At 39.1% G+C, this 13,276-nt stretch overlaps 1 protein-coding gene across 14 annotated transcripts in view; it reads right to left on the bottom strand.

Moving 5' to 3' along the window:
• The window catches only part of CFAP44 (cilia and flagella associated protein 44), a 60,095-nt gene extending 46,940 nt beyond the window's left edge, over positions 1 to 13,155 (bottom strand). For 4 of the 14 annotated variants that reach the window (XM_032098548.1, XM_032098546.1, XM_032098550.1 and 1 more), the window contains exons 1-9: positions 12,839 to 13,155; positions 8,438 to 8,520; positions 6,609 to 6,786; positions 5,428 to 5,590; positions 4,301 to 4,403; positions 3,772 to 3,988; positions 2,157 to 2,271; positions 1,458 to 1,622; positions 202 to 357 (exon numbers count right to left, since the gene is read on the bottom strand). In XM_032098548.1, coding sequence (XP_031954439.1) covers positions 202 to 357; positions 1,458 to 1,622; positions 2,157 to 2,271; positions 3,772 to 3,988; positions 4,301 to 4,403; positions 5,428 to 5,590; positions 6,609 to 6,786; positions 8,438 to 8,495 — 1,155 coding nt within the window. In that variant the 5' untranslated portion in view covers positions 8,496 to 8,520; positions 12,839 to 13,155. The other 10 variants (XM_032098549.1, XM_032098547.1, XM_032098554.1 and 7 more) reach the window with 10 other exon arrangements.
• Between the last annotated feature and the right edge of the window lie 121 nt (positions 13,156 to 13,276).

Raw genomic sequence — 13,276 nt, 5'->3', positions numbered from 1 at the left:
AAAAATAATAATTTTTAAAATAACAATAATAATAATGGTAGGTAGGTAGATAGATAAGATGATCTTCTATATATCCAGAGGAAGATTGAATTCCACCAAAAAGAAACACACTGGTTTGTAATGGACTCCTGCTGTTACTTACCATCACCTCCCTCATCTTGTGCTTCTCTGTAGGGATGTATGTATCTGAGTATGTCTTACCTGAGCATACCAAAAGGGCTGTCCATGGTCATGAATTTTTGTCATGAAATTCAGGCTGACATTCTTGCCAACCCAAAGTTCACTCATAGGCTCCACCTCCACTAACCCTGTGTCATCCACAGGATCAGCAGTATCTATTACCTCGAAGTTCCACACCTTCACGGCATTGGAAGAATTAAAAAAAAAAGAAAAAAAAAAAAAAAAAGCAGGGTTTTTTTTATAAGACTGAGTTGTTTTCATACACAATAAATACAGAAATTCAAAATTTTAAGAAAGCAAAATCACTGCTTTGAATATAACCTAGAACAATGACAGGAGCTTCAATTCAGCCCTGGCATTAGCACATGGCAGCTTCAGAACTATGCAGACCAAATGATATCTGTGGGCTCTCTGCATGGCTCATACTGAGGCAGCACAAACTAATGGGAAGTCTAACCCTTCCATGTTCTGCTCTGTGGGATAAGGACAAGATATAAGTTAGCATGCTTATAATCAAGTGAATTTTCCTAAGGGGATAGCACCAACCTATAAAACACAGAAACAACAACAGTGTCTGAAACCTTCCACTGTCTACAGATCAGTTTCCCATTGATTATCTGGATCATTTCACACATCAACAGAAGACACATCATGTCCTCCCTTAAAGAGCAGGGAAATAAGATTACAAAATTCTTGATCATTGGCAGTTGAGATCAGAAACTGGTGTTATACATAAGGAAGACATCTTGACCTTAATTTATGAAATTATATGTTAGCTTCAGGATGATTTTTCTTGTAATTGTTCCCCTATTTCAGGATACCTATCTCTGAGATGCTCATTAATTTCTGTGTCATTTTAGCATTAATAATCTGAGCTTTTAAATACTCAGAAAATCAATTTCAAATATTCCTGTAGTTTATTATTTATCTTTGAAATAATACTATGCATTAATAGGCCTGAAAATTATAAAGACGAACAAATGTTAGAAAGCAGTCAAGAACAAAGCTGTTAGAAGACCACTGAAGATTATTTTGATTTACTAAAGTAAAATCTGACTTATTTATTACTATTAAACAAGGGACACTGCGTGCCATGCTGTCCAATTCAAACACATACACTGTGGAGACGTGCTCTTATTTTCTTTGTCCTAAAAATTAATTTTCAGAAAGAAACTGCACTCCAAAATTTCCTCCAAAAACCTGGTAAATGAGATACATAGTATTTACCTGCTGCCATACATTTGCACACCTAAAGGCAGAGCAAAAGAAAAACTCACCCGAATGACACCATCTTTTCCAACAGAGTAAAGATCTCCTTCATCAAGAACTAACTGGGTGATAGGGCCCTCGTGACAGGGCTTGTGTCCAACTTGACAGAGCTCTACTTTAATGAGGCCAGCTTCCCAAAGCAGAAAATTGCCCCACTCAGTTCCTGAGACAACCTTCAATGCAAATGAAGATAAATATATTAGCACCTGCATGCAATCGTGCAGAAATACAGGCAAGAACCCAGTTAACATTTGTGGCTTCCTTCCATGAATGCATTAAATCAATAGCAAAGTACAGACTTTTGCAAGAGAAGATGTAAAGGGTGAGGAGGCTCAACTTTTTAGCAGTGTGACATAATTTGCAAATGGTTGTAGATTAGGACCAACAGTCTCTTTGTATTTCTGTACACTGACGTTTTCGCTACCCCATTAGAAGACACTCAGCTCTGAGCCAACAGAGACCTTTTCTCTGTGAACTACAACACTAACTGTATTTTCCAATTACTACAAAGCAAGCCAGGTTTTGGGCAGATTGATGGCAACAATTCTCAGAACTGTTCTGATTCTGATTCTCAGAACAGCGCATCACGGGCCTGATTCAAAACATTTTGAAGCAAATAGTAACTCTCCAACTTACAAAGCAGACTTTATATCAAAGCCTAAAGGGGTACATAATATTTTTTCTTTTTGTCACTTTTCCTTACTTACCTTCCCATCGGGCAGCTCCACAAAACCCGTAATGTCGGACACTGCTGTTTTTCCAAACCTGCCTAAAGCTCCTTGTAACTTGAGACCAGTTAATGTGAGAGCCATCTTCCAGAACCTGAGTATAGAAAAAACATCCCTGTCTGATACAAGGTTTCTTAAACACTCTTCAGTCTCTCTCAGACACTGCAATACCCTCACCAGGCATGCCTCCGAGGTAAGAGCTGCTCATTTATTACTCTTTTTCACAGGAGAACCTGGGCTTTTTTTCTTTTGAAAATGAGATAAAGCTTTATAACTACACAAACATTTCCCTATGCTACTCCTATGAAAAAGCTAGGAAAAGGATTTGGAATAGGCAGAATGAAGATTAAACTACTATTTAAAATTAAGAAGTGTAAAATGCACAGCTACATCTTTCCAGCTACAACCCATACACATAGTTAGGGATACCTATTTTATTCTTGCTGTCTCCAGTGTATGATGCTCAGCTTTGTAAATCCAAGGGACTGAGGTCTTCACTGAGTATCATCCAAGCCCTCTTGCAGAATTGAACTGTACTATAAAATCTCACTGAGCCAAAGGTTTTATCCTAAATATTAATAGTTATTTCTATTTGATCATTAGTACAACATAACTTGAAATTGCTGCATTGCAGAAAAATTAACATCTACTGCAATTAGGGATGGTTCAGGGTGTGCAGGAGTCATTACATTTAAGAGAGCTGTTGAAAATTGTAATTTGAGTCAACATTTGGGTGAAAGGTCACATTTATCATGTTATAAAAGCTATGACAGAGTTTATTTGTAGTATTTTAGCTCAAAAGAAAGCTTATAAGAGGGTTTGTTCTTTCAGATTTCCATAAATAATGCATTCTACACCACATTTGTTCTGTGTCTAAATAAGTCATTTGCTATTTCAGACCTACTTTGCAACCAAACTATAAAGCAAATCTCAGATTTTGATCTGATTCCCCTGTTAAAATTCAAAGAAACTTTAGATGCATTGTAATTTTAAAGGTATCATTTTTATTACGATAGGATCGCACTCATATCTTAAGTCTCTGTTGTGTTAACATTTAAGTACTGGATAAACCCAGAACACAAAATGAAAGTTTAAAGTCATTTGGTGTTTGGTCCTTTTTTACAAAAGGACCCATGAGCTTAGGAGAGAAGGGAGTATATGGAAGCGTATCTTTTGTAGGCTTTTGGTGGGATTAGAGGGTTTCTGATCCATGACTTGGCAATCACCTCTAATAGCTGTCCAAAGAGCAGATGAGCTCAAGAAATCAAAGGTAGAAGGCACAGAAGGCATATATCCTATGTTAGGCCAGCTAGAGGACATGTATCTATAAGTATTTTTCATTACTTCTTCCTAGTGTTTGTTGAAATTACAAGAATGGAGCCAGCGGTACTGACATTTAACATCAAGCATCATCCTTTTTGGACAGCAAAGGCGTTGAAAGATTTGTTTGACTGGCTGAAGGTCCTGAAATTCCTCCTTTTTGTAAGAGCTAAGTAAAATAGCATTCCTCATTAGTACATGTTTGCTAAGGATACATTCTTGTTTGTCATCTCCTATGTATTTTGACTGCAGAGGTGTTACGTATTAAACCTACCTGATGTGTCCTGATCCACCTGTAGTTAGATGCTCTTCATTCTCAGCAGAAAACATGACCTTGTAAACATCCTGTGCAAAAGCTTTTGACCTCAACAGAGTCTCTTCTTGTTTCCAGTCCCATATAGTCAACATGTAGTCAGGGCTGCTCCCAACACTGGCCAGCAAAGTGCCAGCACGGTTGAAATCACCAAAAACATAAGCTGTCTCTGTTCCACCTGAAGAAATGTACAAGCCCCAGTACACATGCACAGGAAAGATAGAAACAATACAAAAATCTACTCAGAAGGAGCTCAACTTTCACTGAGGTTTTTTTTCAATAGGTAACGGCTCTAGGTTGGCTATTGATCAAACAAAAGTTTCTTCCCATGCAATAATAAAAAACTTGAAACCAGTGTTTTCTATTTTTGCTGTGAAGGACCAAAAGATTCTATTTCCTTCTAAACTAAAAATGATCCACTACTCCATCTGCTGGGATCTTTAAACACTAGTCCATCTGTATAAAATGAAAATAGAACTTTTTACACTACCTTTCAGTATTCTGTAGGGCCTCACTGAAGGATATGTGTAGATGACAATGTTTGGCTTCCCTCCTTTTTCTCCTACGGCAAAGTACTCCTTACTAGGGTGTGCCTTGAAAAAGCAGAAGTCCTGTTGCATGCTGTAATGACACCTTTGTCTTTATCCTGCTAGTTTTTGAGTTACTGTATTCACTCACTCATTAGTCAAAACACACTGCCATAAATACTAGATTGCATTTTTCTGTGTGTTTATTCTGAACAACTGCCAACCTGTTGCTCAAGATCAGAATGAAGCCACTTTGCCCACAAAATGGTATATCACACATACACTGCAGAATCACGACAAATGGTGAAATAACCTGCTTTGTGATCCATTCTTTTACTATTCCTGCCTCACTCAACCCACTAGCTAATCTTTCCATAGCAGCATTTGTGTCAGCAGCTATCTACTTCAGCAGACAGCTGCAGAAAAGCCATCCTGAGCGACAGTATTCTGAAGGTGTAAAAATGTACATCGATTCCCCAGAAAAGGCTGCTTACAATGAAGCAGGACAGTCTGAGGCTGGTAGTCTGAAAGCCTGGCTCATGTGCAATAAAACGGAGAGATTGCAGAGCTTTCACAGGGTAAGGTGCTTCAAATTCAGGGACAGCACTTGAGACTCCAAACTCTTGATAAGTTTAATAGAAAGTTTAATAGAGTGAAACCAGATACTTTTTCTCTCCATTTGTGTAAGAGCTTGATTTTCTAAATTTTAATTGCAAGTAAGACTCTATATTAGTGTCAGTTGTGAATAGGACAGATGAAGTGTCGAAAAAAAATAAGAGTTTCTATGAGCCAGAAGATTTAAGTAAGAATGTAACAGTGCTAAAAATTAATCCCAGCTGGACTTGTCAATCTTTTTAGGTACCTGAGCCTGGGACTAAGGTATGCAAATACTTGTTCTCTGCCAATTACATTAATGGGATGAGAAGCCCATGGTGCATGGTCCACACATTCCCTTAATCAATACCATAGTTTCTTATGTATATGCATGTGCAGCTGTAGAAATCTCCCATATCTGCAAACCACAACCAAGCAAACAGGTTTTTTTCTTAGATAGTGACTAAGGTTCTTAAACAAGAAACAAGAGCCATACTGTGATAAACCCAATTCCACCACCACGGCTGCTCCGGACATATCTCTGATGTTTAGTTCTCAGGTTCTGGAGCACCACCTGGTTGCCTGCTATATACACCACAGTATGGCTATCCATTACCATCAGATTTACAGGTCTGGTACAGTCATATCCAAAAGAATGTCTGGGAACAGCCCAATAAGGAAAAGATTAGACACTGTCTTTCTAGAAAGTTTACTAAGTGGATAGAAATGCTTAAACTGAAACTGAAATGGGAATACTGAAACTAGTGACTAAGCCTGAAGGCAGGAGATAGTTTTCTTCAGTATACAGTGAAAGTAAAATATATGACTCTGAGAGGAAGGCACAAGTAAAGGCCTTCTAAAGTTCATATTCCATCTTTTCATCTCCAGTAGGGGTACACCTCTTGCTTCTACTGGATCATTTGGAGCTGTAAGGAATTCATACTTTATCTGTGTTCCCTTTTCAAATAAAATGTAAAAGATGTGCACCAGATTACCAGGAACTGTCCTACAGACAAGAGATCAAACCAAGCAAGTTTTCAAGCTTACTTCTTAATTGTGTACAGGCAGATGTAGAGAAGGGAAAATCCAGTCTTCAATAGCAACTGAACTGTGTCTGCAGAGAAAACCACCAGCATATATGAAAGTCACATATCCTATCTTACCCTACTTGACCATACCTATCAAAGAGTTTATTGTAGCTCGTAACTGATGGGCATCACTTCCTTTATTCTATCAGTTTAGATCTTCTGAGCACCAGAATACAAATCTACTTGGTTCCTTTCCCACTTCTCCCTTATGAGCTACACAGCAGCCCTTCTGCCCTCCCCTCAGCTTCTTGGGGAACACCAGTGTGGCTGCAGAGAAAGGGAGAGCTTTGCAGGGCATATTCTTATGCTAGTCTTCTGCCTGGTCACATTAGCTTCTCTATGATCTAGTTCTACATGAGTACTTATAATAGTAAGCATTATGCCCAGTAAGAAACGTTTATGAGGTCAAGACAACATTTAAGATTAAAGTCACCCAGAACCATAACTGGTCAGGATTTTTCCCCATGTCTCAACCAAAGGTATCCCACTAATGCTACATAGGCTACTCCAAATTTGACAAATACAATTTTAAGAACATATATTAAATATCATTAGCTTTGAATTTGCACAAGCTCAACAGAAAGGATACTTAAAGGTAAGAAGGTCAGTGGGTATCTCAGTGTCGTCAGTGGCATATGGGCCTGAATATACATCTTCATACGTATAGAAGAAGTTTTCCGGGATTTCCTTTTTTACCTCCTCAGGCCTTTTTTGTGATTCTGAGGATACTTGACTACTGCCTTGTTCTTCCAAATTGCCTTCTGCACCTCAGAAGTGGGAACATAACAGAAATTTATATTCACCATACGTTTTGGGTTAGTTGCTGATATTTGCACCTAACCATTAAAGGGAAGGGGTCACAATTGTTAGCCTCCTTTGACAGAGCAATAAATACTTCATAGCTCAAAACAGGGGTCCCATGTCTTAGTAACTACTTGTTCTGGGACAGCCTGTAACAAACATTCCCTCAAGCTTTTAAAAACTTTACTGTAAATATTCAAAACTGAAGAGTTGAAACAAGAAAAATTTTGAGACCATTTGAAAAATACTGATTTTAAAACTTGAAGACTTACCAAAGCAGTTCAGTTGAGGTTTGCTTGATGTTTAGGTCTGCACTTTAGAAACCAAACAAATTTTAAAGTGTCTCTTTTCAGTAGCTATTGAATGCACATTGTTACACAAAACAATTAGTAAAACCACATATAATGAATCACCAGAAGACACCATTGTCCTCAAGAAAGAAAGCTGCTAATGTGTGATCCAGAGTAGTTCTTCACTGTATTGCAATGCATAATACTGTCAACTTGACTTCCAACTAGTCATAAGCACTTGTTAAAAGTAGTTTCCAGTGGGATACATCAGGTTAAATATATTCTGTAAGCATTTCATGCTGTCCTGACTGTTTTCTCTCCTAGGTGTGCCACAAAAAACAAGCAAAGGGGTCAGAGACCAGCCAGGCAAAGAGCAAAGTTAAGGCAATTGGAAGGGAGCAGAAATACTCAATCACTGTAACTGATTACAGCCTGAGGTGCTGTTCTAAATAATAACAGTGAAAAATAATGAAAACTAGAAAGTACCGGGGGTTTTAAGTTTGTGCCAACATGTCCTCAATAATACTTTCAGTATCTGATTCCACTTGGTCCCCTTCTTCCTCCTGTTCCTCTGCTTTGGTGATTCCTTTGAAACACTAGTTTTGTCTTCTTTTGCAAAGTATAATTGGGATCACCCTCTTAGGTATTAATTCCTTGGACTAATTTGCTCATACATGCCATATTAAATAAATATATAGCTCTGTAATAGTAGAAGAATCTCCTCTGTCCAACAGCATACTTCCTGCTGTTTAGCATTAAGTGTAAGGAGAAGTTTGCTTCCAAAAAACAGTAATTTAAAACTCACTCAGGGGAAGGAAAGAAACCCGTCCTATAACAGGAAAAAGGTGGAATAGGAAGATCAAACAAATGCCAAAAGTAATGTAGCAATGCATCAAAAAATCCTTCTAAAGTGGATTTGTTATTCATGCTACCTGGATCTAGTGTGTTAGATGACATGCAGGACAGTTGAAATAGACACTGGACAGGCATTTCAAGACGAAAAATATGTTAAAAAGAAAAACACAGGCCTCTGACTGAAAGAGTCTGGTGGAGTTAAAAACCTGATTTCAGTATTATCTACAAAGAGAGGTCTAAGCAGCAAAAAATTTCAGGGGAGAGACTTTGTGAGCTGAGGCAGAACAGGAACAGCAGGCACAGTGCTTAGTTCAGAACTTCACTATGAACAGAGTAAAAATAAAATTTGGCAACACCAAGAGCAGGAACTGGAGATGAACACTTACTAGTAAGAAAGGGGTGAGTGGTGGAAGAAGCCAGAAGTTACTCTAGGTTCAGTATTGAAATCACGATACAACGGGGAAATACTCACCACTGGGATCTGCCTGTGCATCTTCTCCTGGTTCCTCATTGTTTCCCTCCTGTTCCATTGGAAAAGATGGATGTCCTCTCTCCCTGGAGGTGGTAAGGAGGAACGTTTAGTATTGTTGCCTTTATTTGCCACTTAGACCATTTTCATTTCCTCTCAAATGCTTTGAGATTCCCAAAGATGGTATTTGTCTTCTGCCTGCACACAAGTACAGATAACCCAAAGATATGTCCTACTTTGTAGAGTGAATCAATTGGCCCAGGTTTTAGGACTCCAGGCTCTGAATAAATTGCTACAGCAAGACTTTCATCTAAATACTGTGTAACAGGGGGAACTGACAACTGATTTAAATGTTTTGAGCTTCTCTTTAATATACTGGGAGGAGATGTGCTTTTGAGACGAGGCTATTCCTCCACCCTTCTGGTGGGCTTCACAAAAACATCAGGACATAGACATTCTGAGATCATCTAATATCTTGAATGGAAAAGCAAGAGAGATGAATCTTTAAGGAAAAGGGACTTTATCCAAAACATTTTATAATAATGGAAAACAAATTTTAAAAGTTAACACAATTAAAAAATAATAAAACAGCTTAATAACATTCCTCCCTTGTGTGATTTTCATCTTTCAGAGATGAAAATCTTTTTCAGAGTTCTACAATTTTCACTAGTTACTACAGTCCTCTGGAGTGGAAAAGGTCCAAATTTGTCATATAAAAACCAAACACATTGACCATTTTTACAAAAGTCTCAAAAAGAAGCAAAAAAGCATAAGCATTGTTCTTTAATTTTTTTCTGCTTTTTGATTTCAAATATGTTCTCCATCTGAACACAAATGAAACACCTTAAACTGCACATTGGAGCAACTTTGTATCAATATTACAGCACAAAAAAACCTATCAGAAATCAGAAAATTCAGAAGTTGAATGAAAAGAAACATGAATACTCAGAATAAGAAATATGGGCAGGATGCAAGCAAATCTCTCTTCATTTGTAATCATGACTTTGATACCACTAAAAAATCCCTAAAAATGCACTTCCTGTTTCCAGCTTTGGGTCAGAATCCATTTGGAAAAAATATTTTGAGGAATTTCAGGCTTTTCCGATATTTCAGGAAAGGCAAAGTGTCCTAACATAATGGCACCCATGAGAAGGACAAGAAGGACAAAGAAATATTTCAGACATGTCATTCTTCTTGTTATATAGCCAATCTTCATCCAAAGGTTCTGAGTATCTGCCACAATCTGACCTTCCTGCATAATTTCACATAAGAATTACAAATGAGCTTTTATCCCTTAGGAGTGCTGAGGAAAACTTGAAAACAGACAAGCAGAAAGTTTTACATTTAGAAAACAAATGAAAATAAAACAATTGCAATATATCTCAATATATTTAAATGAAATTCATGAGTTTTTAATGGGGTAACACCACTGATATCACTGAAGAAATAGTTATAGACTATTTGCATAAATAGATAGTGGAGTGTTCAGAGACCTGAATTCTAATTCCAAACCCAGTAATGACGTGTACAATTTGTATCAGCCATTTCACCTCTGGCTGTCTCAGTTATCTCCTGTGAAAAATTAGATAATAATACTTACCCATCTTAGCGAGTGTTTTCATATCCACAGAGAAAAGAGCAATGAATTTTCAAATTATTTTAACTAATTAGCAATCATTTCTCTTCTAAAAATTAAGACTATGATAGTTTTCATTATAAATTAATTCCTATCTGGAAAATGCTTTAGGCTGAAAGAGGATATGAACATTTCCGCCTGCGTTGACATCTAGTTAGAGAAAGATACTGCAGTGTCCACTGTGCACATTTTTGTGATGGCATTCAAGCACTGTGCCTAAGAAGATTCTGAATTTAAGGACTCAGAAGAGGCTCATGGGGGGTAACGTGTCTACTTTGGCCGCAGACTCTGGGATTCATGAGTTGGCTGATCCAAAAAACTCCAGTGCAGGCTCACCATGACAAAGGCATTCATCTCTCTGAATGTTGATTTTATTTTCCTGGGGGAAACCTGGGGGGTTTTGGCAGGTTTTTTTGAGGCAGATTTGCTAAATCAGAAGGATTTAAGCCTTTTGATATTGAAAACTGAGATGGTGACAAGTAGAACCGGTGTGACAAGTCTAGCGGGAAAAAAACACTCATAATTTTTCTACCAATGCCTGGCCAGGGCAGCCTATTTTCTCCCTAGTCCTAGTAAAGCAAAACACTGACTTGAAATAACTGTACCAGATCCACATCAGTGTCGTCATTTCCAAGAACTCCATCAGGACTGAATTCAGGTTATCCTTGTTTCAGTGGACAGTGCAGAGTTCCATTTTCTTTCAAATTGTGTTCATTCAGGTATATGTCTTCAGTTATTTCAAAACTAAAATGTTCTTTATCAATTTTGCTGCCACACAGAATCTTTACATATGGGAGCCTCTCAAAAATTCTCAGTAAATTTGGACATTAAGTGATTTCTCATCTCAGACAATTGTCTCATTTATTCAAAATACAGCATAATTAAATCAAATGGGCGTTTTTTTGCTAACACGTAAACAAATTCAGTGAGATGACACCACTTTCTTTCTATTTTGTCATCCTACACTTTTCTTCTTTCCAGAAAAAAAAAGATGTTTAAATGTGTAAGCCTCATAAATGCAGTTCTTGCCTTCATAAACCCTGTGACTGACACTTCAACTGCATAAAATACATGAAATTAAATAATGATCAAAAGGCAGCCTACAGTTTTACTTTAGAAAACAGAACATATCTAACAGTTATTTTAAGCTGTCTCTGCCCCACACCATTAACTCTTTAGGTGTGCTTAAATGACAGCACCTATCAGCTTTTACATCCACAGAAGAGTGATAATCAGTTCTGTCCACTAATTCAGTTTATGTAGAAATAGGGAACTATTACTGCAGAATAAAACTGCAGTGCTATTAGTACCAGCAATAAGCAAGAGATTTAAAAAATATTTCTACATTGTGCTACTTCTGAAGGATTTTATTTCTTGGTTCATTCTAAAATGTGCTAATTTTTTTGTAGAAAAGCTTTACCCACTGATGGACTTTGGAGAGAAAAAAAAAAGGACACTTGGTCTTTCCTTCAGGAGAGATTGTATGTTATTCCTTTAGCTGTTTTCATTCCACATGAAGGAACTCAAGTTTGTCCCAAGACTTCCAATCCTGACTCCTCCTAGCACTGCATTATGAGCTCTCCACGCTACTCTCTCTGCTCTTTCTGACCTGGGCTAGCACTGGTCTAAACACAGCTGCAGCATTTGGGTATCGTGAGGGATGTCTGCCACGAGGAACTCCATACTGATCATCTCTTCCAGGGTGAGGCATCTTCTTCGAGTCTAGCTCTGCTTTGGATGTGTCAGGTTTCTTGCCATCTGCCAAGTCCTGTTTCTTTAACTCATTTTCAAATATGGTCTCCTCAGCACTTCTTTCTGAGTCTTTCCTTTCTTTTTGAAAAACAGCAGACCATCGACCAACTCTCTCAGTACTCCTTTTAGCTTTCAGACCACATCAGAGTACATCAGCAATTTACGGGGCTGCTGCTGAGTGCAAAACGTGCAAACAGGAAAGTCTTGTGAAATTTACTTTCATTAAAAAAAAAATTAAAGTCTTTTAGTGCTTATATACGGAAAGAAAAATATCCAAGTGTAAATCAGCCATAGAAACCAGTGCTATCTGTATACCATTATCCATCAGCATTACTAGAAGATTAGTAATAAAAGTCAGTTTAGGCAATCAACCCAAGATCCCAAGGAAAAAAAAATGTACTAGAGAATATGGCTGCTCTTACAACAGCTAGAGGACTTGAGAGCAAGGAGAATAACAGAGGATATAAATTCTGACAGCAGTTAGGTATATAAATTATTTACTAGTCAGAGATGGAGACAGCAAGGATAAAGCTACAAAGCAGGATCTAGACACATCATCTTTATCACAGCTCCATTGTCTCTCTTCTCCCTCATCAGAGAGAGAAAAGACATGGACCGGAGCCCTGCTGTTGTTCTCCTCACTATGTTACACACATGCGGAGTATTTTCCTATTTAATTAGGAGAAATAAATCTAATTTCTTTCCAATCTAATTTCCAGTCTTGTACCTAAAGTAGCCCTCTGTATGATCCACATATCCTAGCTCTGCCACATGCAAGTAAGTTTCTTAAAGCCTGCCCTGCGAATAAAGGTTACCAGGTTTTTACTAATCAGAAACAAGAGCAGGTGACATCACCAGTTACTTATTAACTTAGAGCGTAAAGAAAAATCATAAAAATGAGTATGAGAGCAGTGCCACAAATGGAACGAGCAATGAAATCAACTGCCTCACACATGGTGAAGAAAACCCAACAAGTCCCACATTTCAGTGGTCTATCCCTGCTGAAGGACACTCACTGCTGTTTAGCAGGGATAGCAGAGGGCAGGCAGGGGACACCTGGCGCTCCGCAGGGCGGGCAGGGGAGGGAGCCTCAGCAGGGCCTTGGGGAGGGTGCGGGCACAGAGGGGCCCCGAGGTCGCAGAAGCTGCGGGGGCGTGAGGAGCGGGGCTACCGGGGACAGCCCACGGCACTCGCGGGCCCGCCGGGGGTGGCTGTGTCCGGAGCTGCCGCGGCCTCCCCACAGCCCCGGTACCTGGGCCCGGAGCTGCCGCGGCCTCCCCACAGCCCCGGTACCTGGGCCCGCTCTGCCGCGACCTCCCCACAGCCCCGGTGCCTGGGCCCGCTCTGCCGCCGCGGTTCTGTCTCCAGGCAACCGCGGCGGCGGCGCAGCGCCCCGGGAGCGCGGCCAGCGGGCGGGTCCGCGGCGCTACCGGGCCAATTACAGGGGATAGTGG

The sequence above is a fragment of the Corvus moneduloides genome, chromosome 2, assembly GCF_009650955.1.
Source record: "Corvus moneduloides isolate bCorMon1 chromosome 2, bCorMon1.pri, whole genome shotgun sequence".
Taxonomy (NCBI): Eukaryota; Metazoa; Chordata; class Aves; order Passeriformes; family Corvidae; genus Corvus; species Corvus moneduloides.
This window is presented reverse-complemented; position numbering and strand designations above follow the sequence as displayed.